Below are 27,180 nucleotides of genomic sequence, written 5' to 3' on the forward strand. Positions count from 1 at the left end.
TGTCATTTGTACCGAAATATGCACTGCGTAGAAACGGAAGCCCCCAAAAGTTACAAAAGTGCGTTTTTTCTTCGATTTTGTCGCACAATGATTTTTTTTTCCGTTTCGTCGTGAATTTTTGGGTAAAATGATTGATGTCACTGCAAAGTAGAATTGGTGATGCAAAAAATAAGCCATAATATGGATTTTTAGATGGAAAATTGAAAGGGTTATGATTTTTAAAAGGTAAGGAGGAAAAAACGAAAGTGCAAAAACGGAAAAACCCTGAGTCCTTAAGGGGTTAAACCCTCTTGGGTACTGTTTTTTTTTTAAGTTTCTGATAATTTTCTCAGTAATAAACTTGAATTTTCCAGAGTACTAACCATTACACCATGGTTCGTTTGTTGTGTGTGATTTTGGGATTTTTAGCACTAGCTAAATAAATGCTTAATTGAAAATTCAACATTGATCTTGCAATGTAAAGGGGTTATGAAACCCTCGGGTGCACTGCTGATATCTGCTCCTGTGTCTTTCAGGAATTTCTTAGCTTACTGATGCTTCTGGGCTTGGGCCTTAATGTTTTGGATGTTTAGCATGAGCTAAATACATGCTTAAAGGGGGTATTCCAGGCAAAACCTTTTTTTATATATATCAACTGGCTCCAGAAAGTTAAACAGATTTGTAAATGACTTCTATTAAAAAATCTTAACCCTTTCAGTACTTATGAGCTTCTGAAGTTAAGGTTGTTTTTTTCTGTCTAAGTGCTCTCTGATGACATGTGTCTCCGGAAACTCCCAGTTTAGAAGAGATTTGCTATGGGGATTTGCTTCTAAACTGGGCGTTTCCTGAGACACGTGTCATCAGAGAGGGTTTAGACAGAAAAGAACAACCTTAACTTCAGAAGCTCATAAGTACTGAAAGGATTAAGATTTTTTTATAGAAGTAATTTACAACTCTGTTTAACTTTCTGGGGCCAGTTGACATATAAAAAAAAGTTTTTTTTTCCTGGATAACCCCTTTAATCGAAATTTCAACATTCATCTTCCAATGTAAGGGGTTATGAAACCCTCTTGTGTACAGCTGATACCTGTTCCTGACTGTGTGTTTCAGCAACTACTTGGCTTATTGATGCTTCTGGGCTTGGGCCTTAAATGTGGATGTTTTGCACTAGCTTACATACATGCTTTATTGAGATTTCAACATTGATCTTTCAATCTTAGGTGTTATGAAATCCTCTTGTGTACTGCTGATGGCTTTTTCTGACTGCGTCTTTCAGGAACTACTTGGCTTACTGATGCTTCTGGGCTTGGGCCTTAAATTTTTGGATGGTAGCACTACCTAACATGCATCTTCAATAGACATTTCAACGTTCACCTTTAAATTTTAGGGGTTGTGAACCCCTCTTGTATATTCATGCTGCTTCCTGCTCCACTCTTTCAGCCCGTTGGTCCTGTGACAGTGTGCGACTCCGCCTACACATCCTCCATTGTGTCCCCACTGCCCGTACAAGTCTCAGTAGCCCTTCTAGATACCATGTGTGCAGGGCACGGCGGTGTTACACTGTTCTTCACTTGGTTTGCCTTGGCGAAAAGTCTTGGAAACAATGGCCGGTCAGGGCAATGGAGACGTTGCGCCTACATCTCACGGCCACGTGAGCCCTGTGGGGGCTAGTTAAATTAGGTCCTTTGTACCTACACGCCGGGGTCCGGGACACTAAAACTTGGGAGTTAAAGGGGTATTCCAGGCAAAAACTTTTTTTATATATATCAACTGGCTCCGGAAAGTTAAACAGATTTGTTAATTACTTAATCCTTCCAATAGTTATTAGCTTTTGAAGTTTTCTGTCTAACTGCTCAATGATGATGTCACGTCCCAGGAGCTGTGCATGATGGGAGAATATCCCCATAGGAACTGAACAGCTCCCGGGACGTGAGTCATCAGGGAGCAGTTAGACAGAAAACAACTACTCAACTTCAGAAGCTAATAACTATTGGAAGGATTAAGATTTTTTAATAGAAGTAATTTACAAACCTGTCTAACTTTCCGGAGCCAGTTGATATATATAAAAAAGTTTTGACCAGGAATACTCCTTTAAAAGTTCAATTTCAAAATAATTGATTCCAATTTCAAATAAAAAAATTATACATTTCAATGGTCTCCTCATGCTTCAGCCAACTCCAGGCTGTGTCATTCAGGCAATGTATGGTTTACTGATGCCGCTGCTGGGCATGGGTCTGGGAATAAAAATTTTGTTATGGTAGGTAGCACCAGCTATCCAAAATCTTCATTTTAAATTTCAAACATTTTTGTGTTTTTTCTTGGGGATTGTGAAGCCCTGGTGTGTACTCATGCTTCATCCACCACCAGGCTGCGCCATTCAGACACTATATAATCTCCATATATTGACTGTGTATTGTAGCAAACATGTGACTATACTTGAGTTACTTTCCCAGCATTATTGCCATGTTGATACCAGACCAGTAATATAAGGAATATTGCCAAGGACTAGCAGAAACAGGTAACTGTGGATACTGATCACCGGCTGTTGGAATTGACTGACTATCCCAGATGGTAGATTTACCATTTTGAAGTTCCTCAGTTCCAGGAGGCTTTAAGTCGTTCATTCTTTGTTGTGCTTCTTCAGTTGCAGAATTAAATTGTATCATGTTTTCCTATTCCTCCGATGAGCTAATGTCACTGGAAAACACAATACTCATATTGTCATCTAATGAAGGATCCTTTTCTTCAGAGAACATATCTATCATTTTACTATTTTGAATGTCAGGTGGTATTCTGACAATTTTTGTGAATCACTGGGGTCTCCTCATGCTTCAGCCAACTTCAGGCTGTCTCATTCAGGAAATACATGGTTTACTGATGCCGCTGCTGGGCCTTGGTCTGGGAATAAAAATTTTGTTATGGTAAGTAGCACCAGCTATCCAAAATCTTCATGTTAAATTTAAAAAAATCTTGTGTTTTTTCTTGGGGATTGTGAAGCCCTAGTGTGTACTGATGCCTCAGCCAACTCCAGTCTGTGTCATTCAGGCAATATATGGTTTACTTATGCCGCTGCTGTGCCTGGGTCTGGGAATAAAAATGTTGTTATGGTAGGTAGCACCAGCTATCCAAAATCTTCATTTTAAATTTAGAAAATTCTTGTGTTTTTTCTTGGGGATTGTGAAGCCTTAGGGTGTACTCATGCTTCAGCCAACTCCAGGATGTGTCATTCAGGCAATATATGGTTTACTGATGCCGCTGCTGGGCCTGGGTGTGGGAATTAAAATTTTGTTATGGTAGGTAGCACCAGCTATCCAAAGTCTTCATTTTATATTTAAAAAAATCTTGTGTTTTTTCTTGGGATTGTGAAGCCCTAGTGTGTACTGATGCTTCAGCCAACTCCAATCTGTGTCATTCAGGCAATATATGGTTTACTGATGCCGCTGCTGTGCCTGGGTCTGGGAATAAAAATGTTGTTATGGTAGGTAGCACCAGCTATCCAAAATCTTCATATTCAATTTTGAAAATTCTTGTGTTTTTTCTTGGGGATTGTGAAGCCCTAGTGTGTACTCATGCTTCAGCAAACTCCAGGATGTGTCATTCAGGCAATATATGATTTACTGATGCCGCTGCTGGGTCTGGGAATTAAAATTTTGTTATGGTAGGTAGCACCAGCTATCCAGAATCTTCGGTTTAAATTTCTAAATTCATCTTTTAATCTTAAGGATTGTGAAGGCCTAGTGCCTACTCGTGCTGCTGCCAACTCCTCCATGCTGTGTCATTCAGCCACTATATGGTCTCCTCATGCTGCCAATACCACCACGCTGTGTCATTCAGCCCCTATATGGTCTCCTCACACTGATGCCACCTCCAGGCTCTGTCATTGTGCCGCTCTGCGTCAATGATTCTAAAAGCGATGCCGGTAATCTTCATGTTATTCTGAATAACAGAATTATTTCACTACCCCAGAACACTCCATATGCGTGTTAGAACACAGCAAAGTGTTCTCTACCCCTATTGAGGCTCTCTGTAGGCTAGAAATAGCCTTTTTTAATATAGATCTGCCGCAAATAAATTTGGGTCGAAACTAACTTTTTCGGAAAATTTGGTGAATCGGCCGAATCGAATTTTTTAAAAGTTCGCTCATCTCTAGCTGAAACCTCTGTCCATATCAGGAACTGTCCAGAGTACAAGCAAATCCCCATGGGAAATCTCTCCTGCTCTTGGTAGTTCCTGATGTGGACAGAAATGTCAGCAGAGAGCACTGTGGTCAGACAGAAATGAACTTCAGAAACAAATACAACTACCTCTGTAGTATACAGCAGCTGATAAGTACTGTAAGGGTTAAGATTGTTAAATAGAAATAATTTACAAATCTTTTTAACTTTCTGGCACCAGTTGATTTGAAAAAAAGTTGTTTTCCACCAGAGTATAGCCAAAAAAAAGGAACAAAAGAAGAGGGTTTAAATATTTACCAAGTACTTCCTTCTTTATCGATTATTCCGAATGCACTGTATGAGCCATCATAGTGTTTGAAGGAGAGCTGTCGCTGATATCCTGGTGACAGGGAACATTACAATGGTAGACCGTAAAGATGTTTAGTTTAGTTTTTGCTGAAGGCTTAAGAACAAATTCAAATATTCACAAAGCACAATTTGTATCAAATGAATACTTTTCATCTATTTAAATCATTGGTGATCTGTATATCTTTATATAGAATCTAATATCAGATCCTTAGTAGAGGGTCCATATACCATATGTACATGGAAGATCTCATAGAGAGCCAACACCATTAACTCACCGAAAAAAATTATAACTCACCGCTTTGCAGGTAACCTATGCCTTTATCTTTCTGAGTAGTGTCCAGCTGTCCGGTGGCTTTGAGATAATCCAGCACATATATAGTGGGTCCCATGGTCAGCATGTTTTGTTCTCCACAGCCATACGGCATTACGATAAGTCTATCGAGGTTCTGCAGCGCTATCCCCAGAATGTCACCTGAGACAAAATGTTCACATATACAATACATTCGGGAAGTTTTTAGACCCTTTCATTTTATTCATATTTTGTTGCCCCATAATGAGATTTTTTGCTAATTTTTTAAACATAAACTAAAATGTGTAATGGACATAAGTATTCAGACCCTTTGCTATGATGTTTAAAATTTAGCGTTGGCTCCTCGCATTCTCGATCATCTTTGGGATGTTTCTATTCAATGTTTGGAGTCACCTGAAGTTAATTTAGCATGAAGGAGGCTCGACCCTGTGGGAAGGAGGCCTGGCTCCCTGCATGAGGAGTTTATTACAACACACACCACTGGTCTGCAGTATTCAGCAAATGAATGCAATGTCCCACCTGGGAGCTCCACGCCTCCCTTATAAACACTTGTAATACACACAGTGGGCTAGACAATAGATGAAACAATGTCCATAATATAGACCCAGCACGGTAGTAACTCACGATTCAGACGATCGTTTTCCAAACTTTTTAAGATTTATTTTCCTTTTTCAGAGTAGTAGAAATCTTCTTAACAAAGAGGAGCAAAGCTTGTAACAGACACAGAGCTCAGATTTTCCCTCTGCTCAACACCTCGGACGCAACGGAATTTCGGGGGCATGACCCCTTAGTCATGCGTACCAGGTGTGGAGGGAGGGAGGATTATATAGAGATAAACGGTAAGTATTCAGATGGAGCGTTATTTTTAACAAAACCGCATTCTAAAATTAACCATTTAAGGGTAGAATGTTTGAATTCGCGAAAATGTCTTGCAACAGTACTTTCACTAAAGCTCGTAATTTCATCTCTTTTCTCGGTACTCAAAAATTTATGTTCTGTTAATCTCGTTTTCATCATTCTAGCTGTCTGACCAACATAAGTGAGTCCCACGGACATTTGAGCAAATACCGTATTTATCGGCGTATAACACGCACTTTTTAGGCTAAAATTTTTAGCCTAAAGTCTATGTGCGTGTTATACGCCGATAAGCCGCTGCAGTTCAATGATTTAAAGCGGGCGCTTTAAATCAATGAACTGCAGCGGCTTTGCAGGTGCAGAGACAGCCAGCGCTGCCAGCTTCTCTGCCCCTGCCTGCCCTGGGGTCTAGAGCCCTGCTGCCGGCCCTTCTCTCCCCCTGGCTATCGGCGCCGCTGCCCGTTCTCTCCCCCTGACTATCGGTGCCGGCTCCCCATTGCCGGTGCTGATAGCCAGGGGGAGAGAAGCGGCGCCGGCAATGCCGCTGTCCCGTTGCCTCCCCCCATCCCCGGTTGCCTCCCCCCATCCCCAGTTGCATAATTACCTGTTGCCGGGGTCTGGTCCACGCTGCTTTAGGCCTCCGGTGTGCGTCCCCTGCGTCGTTGCTATGCGCTGCACGGCGCGGCGCATGACGTCAGTGCGCCGCGCCGTGCAGTGCATAGCAACGACGCAGGGGACGCACACCGGAGGCCTGAAGCAGCTCGGATTTTCCGAAAAAGTTAGTTTCGACCCGAATTTGTTCGCGACAAATCAACATTAAAAAAGGCTATTTCTAGCCTACAGAGAGCCTCAATAGGGGTATAGAACACTTTGATGTTTCTAACACGCATACGGAGTGTGCTGGGGTAGTGAAATAATACTGTTATTCAGAATAACATGCAGATTACTGGCATCACTTTTAGAATCACTGACGCAGAGCAGCACAATGACAGAGCCTGGAGGTGGCATCAGTTTGAGGAGACCATATAGTGGCTGAATGACACAGCGTGGAGGTGTTGGCAGCACGAGGAGACCATATAGTGGCTGAATGGCACAGCGTTGAGGTGTTGGTGGCATGAGGACACCATATAGTGGTTGAATGACACAGCATGGAGGTTTTGGCAGCATGGAGGACACCATGTAGTGGCTGAATGACACAACGTGGAGGTGTTGGCAGCATGAGGACATTATATAGTGGCTGAATGACACAGCGTGGAGTTGTTGGCAGCATGAGGAGACCATATAGTGGCTGAATGACACAGCATGGAGGTTTTGGCATGATGAGGACACCATATAGTGGCTGAATGACACAGCATGGAGGTGTTGGCAGCATGAAGAGACCATATAGTGGCTGAATGGCACAGCCAGGAGTTGCATGCAGCATGAGCACACACCAGGGCTTCACAATCCCCCAGAAAACACACAACCATTTTTGAAATTTAAAATGAAGATTTTGGATAGCTGCTACCTATCATAAAATTTAAATTCCCAGACCCAGGGCCAGCAGAGGCATCAGTAAACCATATATTGTCTGAATGAAACAACCTGGAGTTGGCTGATGCATGAGTACACACCAGGGCTTCACAATCCCTAAGAAAAAACACAACTATTTTTGAAATTTTTGAAGAAGATTTAGGACAGCATATGCTACCTATATATTGCCTGAATGAAACAGCCTGGAGTTGGCTAATGCATGAGTACACACCAGGGCTTCACAATCCCTAAGGAAATGCACAACTATTTTTTACATTTTTGAAGAAGATTACATTTTTGAAGAAGATAAAAAAATTTGAAGAAGATTAAAATTTTTGAAGAAGATTTAGGACAGCGACTGTGCTACCTATATATTGCCTCAATGACACAGCCTGGAGTTGCCTGATGTATGAGTACACACCAAAGCTTCACAATCCCAAAAAACAAAACACAACCATTTTTGAAATTTTTGAAGAAGATTTAGGACAGCGACTGTGCTACCTATATATTGCCTGAATAACACAGCCTGGAGATGGCTGATGCATGATTACACACCAGGGCTACACAATCCTTAGAAAAAAAAAAAAACCTTTTTTAAATTTTTGAAGAAGATTTAGGATAGCAGGTGCTACCTATGTATTGCCTGAATGACACAGCCTGGAGTTGGCTGCTGCATGAGTACACACCAGGGCTACACAATCCCTAGGAATAAACACAACAATTTCTGAAATTTCTGAAGAAGATTTAGGACAGCGGGTGCTACCTATATATTACCTGAATGACGCAGCCTGGAGTTGGCTGCAGCATGAGAAGACCATTGAAATTTCAGATTTTTTTATTTGAAATTTAAATCAAACTTTTAGTGCTCCAGACAACGGCGTGTGGGTACTAAGGACCTAACCTAACAAGACCCCACAGGGCTCATGTGGCTGTGAGAAGTAGGACCTTTTGGACCTTTGTTTAAGAACAAATGCATATCCAAGAGTCCAGAAGACTCTATAATGCAGGATGGTGGACCACAAAAAGACATTCTTCTCTAAAATACTGTTTTCTGAAATAAAGAAGCAGAGTTCATCCCTCTCCGTATTATTTTTGAAAATTTTAATTAAAAAATCACACACAACAAGCATTCAATGGTGTAATGCTTATTAATTGGATGGTTTAGTGAGTTCCTCGGATTTGCCCCGGTGGGGTAGATGACGGCCCTGGCATAACGCCGAGAATTTAAAGATCATTGTTTAAATTTGCATTAAGCATGTATTTAGCTACTGCTAAACATCCAAAAATTAAATGACATCTGCAGCGGTACAAACACTTATCGCCTATCCTCAAGATAGGGGATAAGTGTTTGATAGCGGGGGGTCCGAACGCTGGGGCCCCCGGCGATCTCCTGTACGGGGCCGCGGCTCTCCCGTGCAGGGGGCATGCCAGCCGCAGCATGACGTTGCATTCGTGCCTCCCCGCATCCCCCATAGAACTGTATGGGGACGGGGAGGCGGGGAGGAGACGGGGCATCACCGTCGACCTCTAGGTCGACGCTACGTCACCATGGGTGCTAATGCCGGCACCCTGTTAGGGAGATCGAGGGGGGTCCCAGCGGTCAGACCCCCCGCGATCTCTCCTATCCTGTGGATAGGGGATAAGTGTAATTCCGCTGCAGTTGTCCTTTAAAGGCCCCAAGCATCAGTGAGGCAAGTAGTTCCTGAAAGACACAGGATGAGTCAGGAGCAAGCATTCACAGTACCCAAGAGGGTTTCATAACCCCTTCATTAAAGATCAATGTTGAAATTTGCATTAAAGGGGTATTACAGCCAAAACCTTTTTTTATATATATCAACTGGCTTTGGAAAGTTAAACAGATTTGTAAATTACTTCTATAAAAAAAAATCTTAATCCTTCCAATAGTTATTAGCTTCTGAAGTTTTCTGTCTAACTGCTCAATGATGATGTCAGGTCCCGGGAGCTGTGCATGATGGGAGAATATCCCCATAGGAACTGCACAGCTCCCGGGACGTGAGTCATCAGAGAGCAGTTAAACAGAAAACAACAACTCAACTTCAGAAGCTAATAACTATTGGAAGGATTAAGATTTTTTAATAGAAGTAATTTACAAATCTGTTAACCTTTCCGGAGCCAGTTGATATATAAAAAAAAGTTTTGGCCTGGAATACCCCTTTAAGCATGTATTTAGCTACTGCTAAACATCCAAAAATTAAAGGCCCAATGCCCCAAGCATCAGGGAGGCAAGTAGTTCCTGAAAGACACAGGATGAGTCAGGAGCAAGCATTTGCAGTACCCAAGAGGGTTTCATAACCCCTTTACTACAGATCAATGTTGAAATTTGCATTAAGCATGTATTTAGCTACTGCTAAACATCCAAAAATGAAAGGCCCAAGGCCTGAGGCATCAGGGAGGCAAGTAGTTCCGGAAAGACACAGGATGAGTCAGGAGCAGGCATTCACAGTACCCAAGATGGTTTCATAACCCTAATTGATAACCCAAGAGGGTTTCATAACCATAATTGGGAAGTGTTGGTGTAGCAGCATGGTCAATCTACTCTGAGGCATCTGGCATTGGTGGCTGGAAATCCTGGCTGATCCATCCGTGATTCATCTTGGCAAAGGTCAGTCTCTCCACATTTTTCGTGGACAGACGAGTTCGCCTTGGGGTGACTATGGCCTCAGCCACACTAAACACCCGCTCTGATGGCCCACTATTGGCCGGGCAGAACAGCTTTTCCAGGGCAAACTCTGCTAGTTGCGGCCATAAATCAAGTTTGGCTGCCCAGAAGTCCAGCGGATCTTCAAGGTTTGTTGGCATGGCCATGTCAAGGTATGCCACCACCTGCTGGTTCAGGTCCTGCTCCATGTCTACCTGCTGCTGATGAGTTGCTTCACTATGCGGGTGAAGAAAGCTACTCATCAGCGACTGTAGACTCAGGCTGCTGCTGATGGAGCTGGTACTGCTCCTGCCACCCCTCCCCTCCCCAGCAGCCGTGCCAGTGGAAGGTGAGCACAAAGGGCCCCCGAGTCAGACCTGCGAGTGGATGGACCATGTCGCCGATAGGCATCGGCCAACTGACTACGTAGGATCTCTCTGTAGCAGGTCAGTTTGTCCTCCCTCTCAGTGGGTGTAAAAAAGGCCCCTATTCTGGTACGGTAGCGAGGGTCCAATAAGGTGGAGAGCCAGAAGTCATCCCTCTGATGAATTTTGACAATTCAGGGGTCACTACGCAAGCAACTGAGTATGCATCATGCCATTTGCGCCAGTGACTCGGAGGGACTACCTGCCTCCATCTCCACTAAATACTGCAATGGTGTCTGGGTCCTCTGTCTCGCCTTCCTCATAACCCTCTAGCTCCTCTGGCTGCTCCTGCTCCTCCTCTTCTGTCTGAAGACTAGAAACACCGGCCATCTCATTCAACCTAAACAGTGCTCCACACTGCCCCTCATCCTTCTCCTCCAGTTCAGCCCCCACAGGGCTCATGTAGCCTTGAGATGTAGGCGCAACGTCTCCTTTGCCGTGACCAGCCATCGTTTCAATCATTTGTTGTAGGAAATGTAGGAGTGGAGTTACGTTGTTCATGGCGTAATCCAGGCGACTTACAAATAATGTGGCTTCCTCAAAGGGCCTCAGCAAACGGCAGGTGTCACGCATGAGCTGCCACTGGTTCACATTGAAGTCACACAGGGGAATACTCCTATCTGCTTAGATCATCAAGAAATCGGTGATGGCTTTTCTTTGTTCGTATAGTCTGTCCAACATATGGAGGGTGGAATTCCAACGTGTGGCAACGTCACAAATAAGACTATGTTGTGGGATAACGTTCTGACGCTGCAGCTCAAGGAGAGTGTGCTTTGAAGTGTCTGAAGTGTATGCATTTTCAGGATGTTTTGCAAATGGAGTGAAGACTTCAGGAAGAGCTTGACAACCAAATTCAACACGTGTGCCATGCAGGGCGCATGTTTCACTCTTCCTCGTCGCAGCACGGACATGATGTTCTTCCCGTTGTCGGTCACCATGGTTCCCATTTCCAGATTTCGTGGAGTAAGCCTTACTCGGATTTCTTGACGATTTAATTTTAGCAGTTCCTCCCCTGTGTGACTCCGTTCGTCAACGCAAACCATGTGAAGAACAGTTGACACTGCCGTGCCCTACACACATGGTACGATGAAGGGCCACCGAGATTTGTATGTGCAGTGGAGGCCGAGGACACGGTGGAGGATAAGGAGGCGGAGTCGCACACTGTCACAGGATCAACTGCCTGAGAGCGAGAGCGTGGAGGAGGAAGCGGTGTGACCTGTCCAAGTTGCTGTTGTGAAGCCGAATTTTCCGAAAAAGTTTGTTTCGATCCGAATTTGTTTGCGGCGAATCAATATTAAAAAAGGCTATTTCTAGCCTACATACATCCTCTATAGGGGTATAGAACACTTTGCTGTGTCCTAAAACGCATATGGAGTGTGCTGGGGTAGTGAAAGAATATTGTTATTCAGAATAGAATGCAGATTACTGGCATCACTCTTAGAATCACTGCCGCACAGCAGCACAATGACAGAGCCTGGTGGTGGCATCAGTGTCAGGAGACCATATAGTGACTGAATGACATAGCGTGTAGGTGTTGGCAGCATGAGGACACCATATAGTGGCTGAATGGCACAGCGTGGAGGTGTTGGCAGCATGAGGACACCATATAGTGGCAGAATGACAGAGCATGAAGGTGTTTACAGCATGAGGACACCATATAGTGGGTGAATGGCACAGCGTGGAGGTGTTGGCAGCATGAGGACACCATATAGTGGCTGAATGGCACAGAGTGGAGGTGTTGGCAGCATGAGGACACCATATAGCGGCTAAATGGCACAGCGGGGAGGTATTGGCAGCATGAGGACACCATATAGTGGGTGAATGGCACAGCGTGGAGGTGTTGGCAGCATGAGGACACCATATAGTGGCTGAATGGCTCAGCGTGGAGTTGGCTTTTGCACGAGTACACTACACACCAGGGCTTCACAACCCCCCCCAAAAAACAACACAATATGAGAAATGTTTGACAAAGATTTCTCATAGGTAGCACCCGCTATCCCAAAATGTTAAATTCCCAGACCCAGGCCCCACCTCTGCGGCATCAGGAACCCATTTATTGCCTGAAGGACACAGCCTGGAGTTGGCTGATGCACCAGTACACACAGGGCTTCACAATCCGCCCCAAAATCCACAAAATTGTATAATAAAATTTTTTTTTATATACCTTTGTGTAAGAACAAGCGCATATCCAACATTTCAGAAGACTCCATAAGGCAGGACAGTGGACCACCCAAAGATTTTCTTCTCAAAAATAATGAACCACACAATTTTTGAATTGAAAAAAAAAATTAATTCCTAGACCCAGGCCCCACCTCTGCTGCATCAGTAACCCATAGATTGCCTGAAAGACACAGCCTGGAGTTGGCTAATGCACAAGTACACACCCGGGCTTCACAATCCACCCCAAAAAACAGCAACATTTTTTGAAATTGTCTGCCGAAATACCTTTGTGTAAAAACAAGCGCATATACAACAGTTCAGAAGACTCTATAATGCAGGACGGTGGACCACCCAAAGACATTCTTTTCAAAAATAATAAACCACACAATTTGTGAAATTTAAAAAAAAAATTGAAATTCAAAGACCAAGGCCTTACTTCTGCTGCTTCAGCAACCCATATATTGCCTAACGGACACAGACTGGAGTTGACTGATGCACGAGTACACACCCGTCACCCGGGCTTCACACTCCACCCCAAAAAACAGCAAAATTTTTTTGAAATTGTCTGACGAAATACCTTTGTGTAAAAACAAGCGCATATACAACAGTTCAGAAGACTCTATAATGCAGGATGGTGGACCACCCAAAGACTTTCCTCTCAAAAATAATAAACCACACAATGTTTGAAATTTGGTTATAAAAATTATTACATATGTGTGTAAGCGCATCTGTTTCAAAAAGATCAGATCACCAAAGGATTTTTTTCGCCAAAAATGATTAAGCATAGTTAATCCCTCTCCGTATTTTTTTTTTAATTTATTTTCATTAAAAAATCACACGCACCAAGCGTTCCGTTGTGTAACGGTTAGCATTCTGCAAAATTCAATTTTAATACTGATAAAATTATTAGTAAATTTAACAATAACACTACCCAAGAGTGTTTAATTACCCCATACATTGCACCAGGAACAGTCAGGAGTAGGCCTCAGCAGTACCCAATAGGCTTGCGAGATCGAGCAATAACAGGTGTGTTATGGCCTCAGATGTCCTGGGCCGCACTAGCGCTCCACTAAACGGATTAGCGTGTCTCTTTTTTTCAAGGACAGGTGCGTGTTGCACGCTGAAACCAGTTCGTGATAGGGATCTGGGATTGTAATTATTTACCCTTAAAACGAGGAATTATCAGTGAGGGTCATAAGCTCGCGTTGATTAAGTCCCGGCCCTTTGTACACACCGCCTGTCGCTACAACCGATTGGATTGGTTAGTGAGGTCCTCGGATCGGCCCAGGCGGGGTAGGAGAAGGCCCTGGCAGAGCGCCGAGAATTTAACGATCATTGTTGAAATTTGCATTAAGCATGTATTTAGCTACTGCTAAACATCCAAAAATGTAAGGCCCAAGGCCAGAGGCACCAGGGAGGCAAGTAGTTTGTTAAAGACACAGAATGAGTCGGGAACGGTCAGTCGCAGTACCCAAGAGGGTTTCATAACCCCTTACATTTAAAGGTCAATGTTTAAATTTGCATTAAGCATGTATTTAGCTACTGCTAAACTTCAAAAAATTATAGGCCCAAGGCCAGAAGCATCAGTTTCCCCCATATTAGGAGCATAGTTGTCCCCCAGATTAGGAGCATAGATGTCCCCCAGATTAGGAGCATAATTGTCCCCTAGATTAGGCAGCATAGATGTCCCCCAGATTAGGAGTATAGTTGTCCCCCAGAGTAGGCAGCATAGATGTCCCCCAGATTAGGTAGCATAGATGTCCCCCAGATTAGGCAACATAGATGTCCCCCAGATTAGGAGCATACTTGTCCCCCAGATTAGGCAGCATAGATGTCCCCCAGATTAGGAGCATAGTTGTCCCCCAGATTAGGAGCATAGATGTCCCCCAGATTAGGCAGCATAGATGTCCCCCAGATTAGGAGCATACTTGTCCCCCCGATTAGGCAGCATAGATGTCCCCCAGATTAGGAGCATAGTTGTCCCCCAGATTAGGCAGCATAGTTGTCCCCCAGTCAGCGCGGGCCGGTTGGAGCCAATCAAAGGGCCGTATGTGACAAGTGGGCTGCACAATGCCAAGGTCTGCCCCAGAGGGTTTCATAACCGACCATAATAGAGAAAATTTTGTTGTAGGAGCATGGTCAATCTACTCAGACCCATCTGTCATTGGTGGCTGGAAATCCTGGCTGATCCATCCCTGATTCATCTTGACAAACGTCAGTCTCTCCACATTTTTAGTGGACAGATGAGTTTGCCTTGGGGTGGCTATGGCCCCGGCCGCACTAAACACCCGCTCTGATGGCACACTACTGGCCGGGCAGGACAGCTTTTCCAGGGCAAACTCCGCTAGTTGCAGCCATAAATCGAGTTTGGCTGCCCAGAAGTCCAGCGGATCTTTAACGGTTGTTGGCACGGTCATGTCGAGGTATGTCACCACCTGTTGGTTCAGGTCCTGCTCCATGTCCACCTGCTGCTGATGAGTAGCTTCACTATGCGGCTACTCATCAGCGACTGTAGACTCAGGCTGCTGCTGATTGAGCCGGTACTGCTCCTGCCACCCCTCCCCAGCAGCCGTGGCAGTGGAAGGTGAGTGCAGAGGGCCCCCCGAGTCAGACCTGCGAGTGGATGGACCATGTGGCCGATAGGTATCGGCCAACCGACTACGTAGGAGCTCTCTGTAGTAGGTCAGTTTGTCCTCCCTCTCAGTGGGTGTAAAAAAAAGCCCCCATTCTGGGACGGTAGCGAGGGTCTAATAAGGTGGAGATCCAGGTCATCGCGCTGATGAATTTTGACAATTCGGGGGTCACTACGCAAGCAACTCAGCATGCATCGTGCCATTTGTGACAGTGACTCGCTGGGACTATCTGCCTCCATCTCCACTGCATACTGCCAAGGTGTGTCTGGGTCCTCTGTCTCGCCTCCCTCGTAATAACCCTCCAGCTCCTCTGGCTGCTCCTGCTCCTCCTCTCCTGTCCAATGACTAGAAACACCGGCCATCTCATCCACCGTAAACTGTGCTCTGCTCTGCACCTCATCATCCTCCTCCAGTTCATCCCCCACAGGACTCATGTAGCCTTCTGATGTAGGCGCAATGTCTCCATTGCCGTGACCAGCCACGTTTTCAATCATTTTTTGGAGTAAATGTAGGAGTGGAATTACGTCGTTCATGGCGTTATTCGAGCAACTAACAAAAAATATTGCTTCCTCTAAGGGCCTCAGCAAACGGCAGGTGTCACGTATGAGCTGCCACTCGTTCACATTGAAGTTACACAGGGGAGTACTCCTATCCAGGGACGTGCACACATAGGGGTAAAAGGGGGCTGGAGCCCCTGCCCTTTTCCTCACCTGCCCCTCTAGTGCCCTCACAAAAGGAGCTACAGACTCAGGGTGACAGGTGAAGTAAAAAGGATCCGTTGCTGGGGAGATTTGTATGTGGTTTAATGGAGGGTGCTGTGCCCTCCCTGCAGCAAGGGGGCGCCACTCACCCTGTCATTATCTGCCATTTATCTGCTTCTCTCCACACGGAGGAGACAGGAGGAGCAGAGGAGAGAGAGAAGCCCCGCCCACAGCATGTCCGCCCACAAACTCCAGCCTGTGCCGAGGGGGATGGTGCCCTTACTTACTGTAAGTAACTGGAAATATGAGTGAGTGAATGTATGTATGTGTGTGTATATCTTTTTTGTATGTGCCTGTGCAGAGAGGGATGGCTGGGGCCTTAGTGTAAGTGAGTGTGTATATATGAGTGATTGTATGTCAGTGTGTCTGTATGATGTGTGTGTGTGTATATATATATATATATATATATATATATATACACTGACATACACACACACACACATAGATTCACTTGCTCACACACATATATACACATACATTCACTTGCTCACATATTATATATATATATATATATATATATATATATATATATATAATGTGAGCAAGTGAATGTATGTGTATATATATACCGTATTTTTCGTCCTATAGGACGCACCGGCGTATAAGACGCACCCAATTTTTAGGGGCAAAATCTTAAAAAATAAAGATTTTGAACCCAATAGTGGACTTCAACCTGCGGTCCTCCAGATGTTGCAAAACTTCAACTCCCAGCATGCCCGGACAGCCGTTGGCTGTCCGGGCATGCTGGGAGTTGTAGTTTTACAACATCTGCAGGTCCGCAGATTGAAGACCACTGCATAGGAGGTAATACTCACGTGTCCCCGCCGCTCCGGACCCGTCACCGCTGCCCTGAATGTCGCTCCATCGCTGTCACCGTGTCCCCGTCGTTCCGGAACGTCTCTGCTGCCGGCCGGGTATCCTTGCTCTCCGTCACCGCCATCACGTCGTTACGCACGCCGACGTACGTACGCGACGACGTGATGACGAGGAAGGAGAGCGCCGGCATACAGGGGATCCCGACACGGAGCAGACACCAAGGAGGCAGGTAAGGTCCCTCCCGGTGTCCTGTAAGCACTAACCCGGCTATTCAGTCGGGCTGTTCGGGACCGCCGCGGTGAAATCGCGGCGGTCCCGAACAGCCCGACTGAACAGCCGGGTTAGTGTCACTTTCCCTTCAGACGCGGCGGTCAGCTTTGATCGCCGCGTCTGAAGGGTTAATACAGGGCATCACCGCGATCGGTGATGTCCTGTATTAGCCGCGGGTCCCGGCCGTTGATGGCCGCAGAGACCGCCGCGATAGGGGTGCATTCGCCGTATAAGACGCACCGACTTTTTCCCCCCAGTTTTGGGGAAGAAAAAGTGTGTCTTATACGGCGAAAAATACGGTATATATATATATATATATATGTGTGTGTGTGTGTGTGTGTGTATATATCTGTGAGTGAATGTATGTGTGTACCTGTATATATGATGTGCCTGTTGGCTATATCTTTTAGTATATATTCCATGTTATATGTATGTGTCAGTGTCTCTTTGTATGTGTGTATGTTTCTTATGTACTGTATGTGCCTTAATGTTATGTGCTTGTATTTATATGAAGCACATTATTAGGGAATTAAGAGGAATGTAAGCACAGTATATAGGGAATTTATGGAAGCACAGAATATATTTTATTTATATTGGAACATTATGTTTTTATGTATGCTGGCACTGTGTATAGATCCTTAACCTGTTAAGGACCCAGGGCGTAAACTTACGCCCTGAGTCCCGGTCCTGCGATATAACACGGGGTCACACGGTGACCCCGCATCATATCGCGGCGGGCCCGGCGTCATAGTGAAGCCGGGACCCGCCGCTAATAGCGCGCGGCACTGATGCCGCGCGCTATTGACCCTTTAGCCGCGCGCTCAAAGCTGAGCCACGCGGCTAAAAACGAAAGTAAAAGTGCCCGGCTAGCTCAGGGAGCTGTTCGGGATCGCCGTGGTATAATCGCGGCATCCCGAACAGCTGTAGCACAGGAGGAAGGTCTTCTTACCTTCTCCTGCGCTGTCCAATCGCCGAATGAATGCTTCAAGCCTGAAATCCAGGCTTGAGCATTCAATCGCCGAAAACACTAATTGATCCATTCCTATGGAGATGAATCAATCAGTGTTAAAGATCAGTTAATTCAATGTTATAGCCCCCCCTATAGGAGCTATAATATTGCATAAGAAAAGTGTAAAAAAATAATTAAGCCTTTCAATTATCCCTTCCCCTAATAAAAGTTGGAATCACCCGGCATTTCCAAGAATAAAAAAAACACAGTGTAAATAAAAATAAACATATGTGGTATCGCCGCGTGCGGAAATGGCCGAATTATAAAAATGTACTGCTTTTTAAACCGCACATTAAATGGCGTACGCGCAAAAAAATTCAAAAGTCCAAAATAGCGCATTTTTAATCACTTTTTATACCACAAAAAAGTGAATAAAAAGTGATCAAAAAGTCTGATCAGAACAAAAATGGTACCGCTAAAAACTTCAGATCACGGTGCAAAAAATGAGCCCTCATAGCGCCCTGAACACAGAAAAATAAAAGTTATAGGGCTCAGAAAATGACAATTTTAAACGTCTAAATTTTCCTGCATGTATTCATGATTTTTTTCTGAAGTGATACAAAATCAAACCTATACAAGTATGGTATAATTTTAACCGTATGGACCTACAGAATAAAGATAAGGTGTCATATTTGCCAAAAAATGTACTGCGTAAAAACGGAAGCCCCCAAAACTTATAAAATATTGTTTTTTCATCAATTTTGTCGCACATTGATTTTTCTTTTCCCATTTCACCGTAGATTTTTGGGTAAAATGACTAATGTCATTACAAATTAGAATTAGTGACGCAAAAAATAAGCCATCATATAGAATTTTAGGGGGAAATTTTAAAGGGTTATGATTTTTTCAAGTTAAGGAGGAAAAATTTAAAATGAAAAAACGGAAAAAGCCCGGGTCCTTAAAGGGTTAATGGTGGCACAGTATAGCTAAATAAGAGTGGCACAGTATATAGGGAATTAATAGATGAATGGTGGAATGGTATAGTTAAATAATAGTGGCACAGTATATAGGGAATTAATAGATGAATGGTGGCACAGTATATAGATCATTAAGGGGGGTACGGTATATAATTAAAGGGAAACTGACAGGCTGTTTACTCGCACTAAACCCAATATCCTAGGTTACAGTGCAGGAGAACAAGAGAAAGATAATGTTATACTTACTAAATGTGGACCAGCCGTTTTCTAGGTATTGCCCCACATTGCTAGTATGTGAAGTCAGTCTTGTGCGCAATGGAGGCGGAGCTTCCCTGCCTCCATCCTGTATGCTGTGCTATGCCCGGCCATCTTTGTATATTTATAATTCTTTTTTTGCCAACTTGTATATTGCAGCATGTAAGTATATATTAGTGTAGTGTCCATCTCTTCAGTGTAAGAACCAGAGCTGTGTGGAGATTCCTGCATAAGGTGGGTGCTGGGTGATTGGGGATGGGTGCTGGGGGATGGATGCTGGGTGATTGGTGATTGGGCATGGGTGATTGGGGATGGGTGCTGGGTGATGGATGCTGGGTGATTGGGGATGGGTGCTGGGTGATTGGGGATGGGTGCTGGGTGATTGGGGATGGGTGATTGGGGATGGGTGCTGGGTGATTGGGGATGGGTGCTGGGTGATTGGGGATGGATGCTGGGTGATTGGTGATGGGTGCTAGGTGCTGGGTGATTGGTAATGGGTGCTGGGTGATTGGGGATGGGTGCTGGGTGATTGGTGATTGGTGCTGGGTGAGGCCAGATACAGTGCACGTTCTGTCATATAGAGCTCAGGTGGGGGCATATAGGGGGAGATTTATTAAAACCTTTGCAGGGGAAAAGCCTTCTGCAAAATGAAAGCAGGGATCTGATTGGTTGCTATGGGCGACTGCACCGCTCTTTCTCTGAACAGGTTTTGTATAAATCTCCTCTATAATACAGTATATTATAGTGCAGCTGTCACATGTTTTCTGTAAATAAGACTGACAGCACAGCCAAAGTGTATATACAGATGGTAAATTTTCCAATCCCCTTCTGGGAGGAGATCCTCCCTTCCGGGGAACAATACCCTACCTGGAACCCAATTAAAATATTACTTTTATTCTTATTACTTAAAAGGTCTATCTGTGATTGTGAAACTTATATATATTTAAAATTGTCAGGAAAGACAGTATATCAATTTTAAATATATATAAGTTTCACAATCACAGATAGACCTTTTAAGTAATAAGAATAAAAGTTATATTTTAATTGGGTTACAGGTAGGGTATTGTTCCCCGGAAGGGAGGATCTCCTCCCAGAAGGGGATTGGAAAATTTACTTTTGAACCCATAACCCAATGGGACCGTTGGTGTTGTATATACAGATGGCAGACCTTCATAGAAACTGTTCTTGACTTTATTTTACAAAAGCACCAACTTTTATGGGAATGTCAAGGGTGCCTGGCCGGAGGTCCACTGTGTCCCTGGGCTGCAGCACATTAAGTCTGGCAGACGTTTTTTTTAAAATGAGAAGTGCCCTCTTTTTTTTACTTGAGCCCCTGCCCTCTAAAATGTCTGTGCACGTCCCTGCTCCTATCTGCTTGGATCATCAAAAAATCGGTGATGGCTTTTCTTTGTTCGTATAGTCTGTCCAACATATGGAGGGTGGAATTCCAACGTGTGGCAATGTCACAAATGAGACTATGTTGTGGGATACCGTTCTGATGCTGCAGCTCAAGCAAAGTGTGCTTGGCGGTGTACGAGTGGCTGAAGTGTATGCACAGTTTCCTTGCCATTGTCAGGATGTCTTGCAAATGGGGTGAAGACTTGATGAACTTCTTGACAACCAGATTCAACACGTGTGCCATGCAGGGCAAATGGTTCACACTTCCTTGTCGCAGCGCGGCCACAATGTTCTTCCCATTGTCGGTCACCATGGTTCCCATTTCCAGATTTCGTGGAGTAAGCCATACTCGGATTTCTTCACGAATGAACTTTAGCAGTTCCTCACCTGTGTGACTCCGTTCGCCAAGGCAAACCATGTGAAGGACGGCTTGACACCGCTGTGCCCTACACACATGGTACAATGAATGGCCACCGAGATTTGGACGTGCAGTTGGGTCCTGGGACACGGGGGAGGAGGAGGAGGCGCACACTGTAAAAGGACCAACTGCTTGGGAGCGAGAGCGTGGAGGAGGAAGCGGTGTGACCTGTCCAAGTTTCTGTTGTGACTGTGCAGGAACAACATTTACCCAGTGGGCCGTAAAAGACATGTATTGTCCCTGACCATAGTTACAGCTCCACACGTCAGCGCTGCCGTGCACTTTTGAACACACCGACAGGCTCAAGGACTGGCCCACCTTCTCTCGTACAAACTTATGCAGGGCTGGTAATGCCTTCTTCACAAAGAAATGACGGCTTGGGACTCTCCACCTGGGCTCGGCACAAGCCATCAATTCCCTGAAAGCTGCAGAGTCCACCAGTTGGAAAGGGAGGGACTGCAACACCAGCAACTTGGACAGGAGCACATTCAACTTCTGCGCCGTTGGATGAGTGGGCGCATACTGTTGTCTCCTGGACATGGCTTCGCCTATCGATTGTTGGCGAAATGGCTGACTAAAAGCGGAAGAAGCAGGAGCGCCAGAAGGAGGGTTTGACACAATGCTCCCTTCGGCTGAGGTGGTGGAGCCTTGGCTTGATGAAGGAGGGAGTGGATGGCCACTGGGTGATGCGGCAGGCTGGACCACTACATCGGAGCCACGGTTATCCCAGGCCACTTTATGGTGGCGAATCATGTGTTGACGCAGGGCCTTGGTGGTGAGATTGGGGCCCTGGCCACGCTTCACTTTCTGCCGACAGATTTTGCATGTGGCTACGCTAAGGTCCTCCAGATTCTTTATGAAGAACAACCACACCGCAGAGTAGCTGATTTTCCCACCCACAGTCCGCACTATATGACTGCTATTGGCGCCGTCTCCAGGAACCCCTGTTCCACTAGCTCCCAGAATGGAAGCTTGCCGCAAAGCAGGTGGTCTCCTCCTGGCACGTTTGGCTCCTGAATTTCCACTACTGCCACCACTATGCTGATTGCCAACCGTGCTACCGCCTTGCTTTCTCATAGACAAAGAACAAATCTCTTCTCCTGATGATGATGAAGCCCCGGCTTCTGCACTCGGCTCCCAATTGCGATCGGCTTCATCATCATCAAAAGATGTGTGCATGTCACTGATGTCCTCCTCAGGTTCCCCAACAGTGTCTGCTTCAGGACCCTGAACAAGTGCAACACCACCTCCCATGTCACTCTCCGCATCACTACTTATCCGCCTTCCGGAGCAAGCGACGCATGTCTCCTCACATTCTTGGCTGCCCATTAGCTGCTGACTGTCCTCTATTACATCATCCTCACTAAATAGTGGAGCTGAACCCAAAGCATGAGATACTTCTTTGGGAGAGGGAACAGCATAGGACAAAGGCAATGGGATTACGGGGACTGCTCCCGGGCCATGCTAACTGAGGGTTGTGTCTGAGGAACCCACCGACTCTTGACTGGGGTTGTCACATGTCGCTTGTGAGGATGGGGATGAGTGTGCAAACCAATTGACGAGGAGAGATGGGTCGACGACACGACCGCTGGGGGTTAACGGGAGCTCAGGCCTATTGCTGCGACTCCTGCTGCCACTCGCCCCAAGTCTGCTGCCAACTCTGCCTGACGTATGTAGGCCTCTGCCCCTTCTCTGTGCACGTCCTGGCACTTACCTGCCTGACATACTTAGTGCGTTTATGAGGGTATTACAATACGCCACACTACTCTTTAAACGGGATTTGTCTAGAACAGCAGCAGGCAATTACTTACGACTGTCCTTTCACAGTATATAGGCCCTAGACAGAATAACAGTTACTAAATAGTACACTCCTTTGTTGTATGTATGCCCTTTGCAATGATGAGCACACTGGTATGCGTATTTCTACGCAGAAAAAAAACGCTTTTTTTTGTTTAATATACCAGCAGGTGTATACTAATGTGTGGAATAGCACTGAATTTAGCACAGAGACAGAAAAACAGGTTGTAAATAGTACACTACTTTGTTGTATGTATGCCCTTTGCAATGATGAGCGCACTGTTAAGCGTATTTATACGCAGAAAAAACTTATTTTTTTTTTTTTTTCATACACCAGCAGGTGTATACTGTGTGGTATAGCACTGAATTTAGCACAGAGACAGAAAAAAAGGTTGTATATGGTACACTATTTGGTTGTATGTAGGCCCTTTGCAATGATAAGGGCACTGTTAAGTGTATTTCTACGCAGAAACACCTACAGGCGCCAACGGCGCACAAAAAAGTCTCCAAACAAATAAATTATGTAAAAGTAAAATACTTTATTAGAAATCACATAGTTATATAATACACAAAATTATGGTACACACAGTGGGAAAGAAATAGACGGGGATACTGGGGTAAGACAATCCTGTACACCACAATGGCTGAATGTCTATGTAGGAAAAGTATGTTGCATGAAGTATAAATAACCCTGCACAGAAAGTGCAGATATACAATAAAAAGGATATCAGGCCAATGAGGTATCCAATAAAGCTGCCTATGAAGTAAGAAAAGGCTGTGCAAGTAAAGTGCAAGTAAAAAACATATACTAACAGTGCAGCAAACAAGATCATGCAGCAGGACAGGACTTACCCCAGTTCCACACCAAACCTCCGACGCATTTTGCCGGGATAGGCTTTGTTTGCTGCACTGTTAGTATATGTTTTTTACTAGGCGTTTCTTTGTACTGTAGCACTTGTGCACTTTACTTGCACAGCATTTTCTTACTTCATAGGCAGCTTTATTGGATACCTCATTGGCCTGATATCCTTTTTATTGTATATCTGCACTCTCTGTGCAGGGTTATTTATACTTCATGCAGCATACTGTTCCTACATAGACATTCAGCCATTGTGGTGTACAGGATTGTATTACCCCAGTATCCCTGTCTATTTGTTTCCCACTGTGTGTACCATAATTTTGTTTATTTTATAACTATGTGATTTCTAATAAAGTATTTCACTTTTACATAATTTATTTGTTTGGAGACTTTTTTGTGCGCTGTTGGCGCCTGTAGGTGTTTATGGTTTATTGGAAGCTATATCTCCAACATTAGATTTATATCTTTTTGGAGCTGTTTCATGTGGCTAGGTGTCTTTAGGTTGTGTATTTCTACGCAGGAAAAACTTTTTTTTTCTTTCATACACCAGCAGGTGTATAACGGTTGGTATAACACTGAATTTAGCACAGAGACAGATTAACAGGTGAAAAATGGTAAAAAGGCACTAAAGTCCACACTAATATGACTTATTTCTGAACAGCAGCAGGACCCAACTGGGCAGCACCACAGAATTTTTTTTTTTTTACAGGCATTAAACCCTAAACTGAACTCTGTCACACAATTGTGAGAATCAGATTTGTGGAGCAACAGAAAAAACTCAATTGGGCTGAAAAAAGAGGAGATTAGATACTCCATACAGGTAAACAGCTGTGAGATCTATGACGCAGGTGACTGCAATGCAGCACCTCTATGCCTGCTATATGGAGTAAGGAGAATACGAGGTTTTGCTAGAATCGTTCTCGGTCAGAACAGCAGAAACACTGTGCCCTGTGTCTTTCCCTAATGCTGATGTCACCGCTACTCGTAGCGGTCGGATGCTGTAGAACGCCGTTGTATGCGATCAGCACACAGACGTGCAGTCACTTCCTTTCCCTATCTCGTGCATAGAAGAAATGACCAGAGGGAAGATGGCCGCCGATTATATAGGGCTGTGACATCACAGGGGTCAGTGAACACTGATAGGCTGCATCTGACATGTGATTCAGGGTCAGCCCGCCTACCTTGATTCCCGCACCAGCTTCCCGCCCTCCCATGGTGCCTTGCCCCATGTACTGACACGTGGAGCCGCCATCTTAGGTCTAAAATAGCCTAGAACGCAGGAAAATGGAGTTTAATAAAGTGATTCGTGCGATCCAATCGCGGCTAAGTTCGTATTCGATCAGAATCAAATTTTTCCTGAAATTTGTAACAAATTCGGGTTTGTCAGATTCGATTCGCTTATCTCTAGTTGTGACTGTGCAGGAACCACATTTACCCAGTGGGCCGTGAAAGACAAGTATTGTCCCTGCCCGTAGTTACAGCTCCACACGTCGGCGCTGCCGTGCACTTTTGAACACACCGACAGGCTCAGGGACTGGCCCACCTTCTCTTGTACAAACTTATGCAGGGATGGTACTGTCTTCTTCGCAAATAAATCACAGCTTCGGACTCTCCACTTCGGCTCGGCACAAGCCATCAATTCTCTGAAAGATGCAGAGTCCACCACTTGAAAAGGGAGGGACTGCAACACCAGCAACTTGGACAGGAGCACATTCAACTTCTGCACCGTTGGATGAGTGGGCGCATACTGTTGTCTCTTGGACATGGCTTTGCCGATGGATTGTTGGTGGAATGGCTGACTACGAGCGGAGGAAGCAGGAGCGACAGAAGGAGGGTTTGACACACAGCTCCCTTCGGCTGAGGTGGTGGAGCCTTGGCTGGATGAAGGAGGGAGCGGATGGCCACTGGGTGATGCAGCAGGCTGGACCACTACATCGGAGCCATGGTTCTCCCAGGCCGCTTTATGGTGGCAGAGCATGTGTTGACGCAGGGCCGTGGTGCCGACATTGGGACCCTGGCCACAAGTCACCTTCTGCTGACATGTCTTGCATGTGGCTACGGGAACCTCCTCCGGATGGCTGATGAAGGCAGAGTAGCTGATTTTCCCACCTACAGTCCGCACTAATTGACTGCTACTGGCGCGATCTCCAGAAACCCCTGTTCCACTACCTGCCGGAAAGGTAGGCTGACGCGAAGCAGGTGGCCTCCCCCGGGCACGTTTGGCTCCAGAATTTTCACTCTTGCCACCATGCTGACTGCCAACTAGACTTGTGCACTAGAACAATTTTCGTTTCATTTCGTTTTTCGTTTTGGAAAAAATTTTCAGTTGGGCAATATTTTCAGTTTCGATTTTTCGGATACATTCGGTATTCGGGTGTTCGGTTTGATTTTTTTTTTTCGGATACATTCGGTATTGGGTACATTCGGTAAATCTTTTTATTCTTTTTTGGACTATAGCGATCCTAAGAAATTATGGAGATACCTTTTTTATTAAAATTTTGTAGGGTACCATAGAAAAATAATAATAAAAAAGATACAGTAGTGATGGAAAAATTGTATCTAACGAAATGTATCTTTTTTTATTATGTCATTTTTATTAATTTTTAAACAGGGATCAATTTATGTGAGCGTGTAAAGCACTAAAAATGTAGCCGACAATGATAAAAATGTAGTGTGTGCGTGTTTTTCACTTTTTTTAAAAACATTTTTTAGGTAGTACTACTACTCCCAGCATGGAACACACTCTTCCCTGATGGGAGTAGTAGTTACTTGTACTAATTGACAGATCTCCGGGGTCCCTTGCGATCCTCTTGTATAGATGCGGCAGCCGCTCTTCCATGGTCCCCTGCACTCACGTATATATACACATATTGATATTTCCCGCAGAGCTGTGACTGGCCAGATGGTTCCAGCCAATCACAGCTCTCTGTGAGAAATAGGAACATGTGTATATATACGGCCGTGCAGGGGACCATAGGAGAGCGGCCGCCGCATCCATACATTATACAAGAGCATCACAGCGGGTGTCAGGAGTGATACCCACAGTGATCTTTCCTTTACTACAAGTACTACTACTCCCAACATGGAGTACACTCTGCTCCATGCTGGGAGCTGTAGTACCTTCATTAATAGACAGATCGCAGCGGGTGTTAGAAGTTACACTCGCTGCGATCTGTCTATTAATGCAGGTACTACAGCTCCCAGCATGGAGCAGAGTGTGCTCCATGTTGGGAGTATTAGTACCTGCAGTAAGGGACAGATCCCAGCGGATGTCACTCCTCCTGACACCCGCTGCGATCATCCTTATGTGACTGTCGGGATCAGCTGTTCTCAGGGCTACAGAGCCGGGAGAACAGCTGATGCTGAGCCGTAGGTATATATCGTATATCTACTGCCCAGCAAGAACTTACAGTGAGCCTGCAATGTGTATACAGTATACACATTGCTGGCTCCCTTAACCCATTGCTGAGCTGTGCGCTATGCGCAAGCCCAGCAAGGAAAGAGTTAACTTATACTGCTGGGCAGTGTAGGTTAACCCTTTGGGCGGTATACACTATATACAGCTATCTATAGATAGCTGTTTACAGAAGACGAAGTCCGCTTACTTCCCTCGAGTCCCGGGCA

At 45.0% G+C, this 27,180-nt stretch overlaps 1 protein-coding gene across 1 annotated transcript in view; it reads right to left on the bottom strand.

Moving 5' to 3' along the window:
- Positions 1-27,180, bottom strand: part of LOC130283382 (alpha-2-macroglobulin-like protein 1) — a 454,342-nt gene that overhangs the window by 119,233 nt on the left and 307,929 nt on the right. The window contains exons 14-15 of the mRNA XM_056532791.1: positions 4,798-4,974; positions 4,452-4,533 (exon numbers count right to left, since the gene is read on the bottom strand). Coding sequence (XP_056388766.1) covers positions 4,452-4,533; positions 4,798-4,974 — 259 coding nt within the window. The remainder of the gene's footprint in view (positions 1-4,451; positions 4,534-4,797; positions 4,975-27,180) is intronic.

This window comes from Hyla sarda, chromosome 7 (assembly GCF_029499605.1).
Source record: "Hyla sarda isolate aHylSar1 chromosome 7, aHylSar1.hap1, whole genome shotgun sequence".
NCBI classification, from domain to species: Eukaryota; Metazoa; Chordata; class Amphibia; order Anura; family Hylidae; genus Hyla; species Hyla sarda.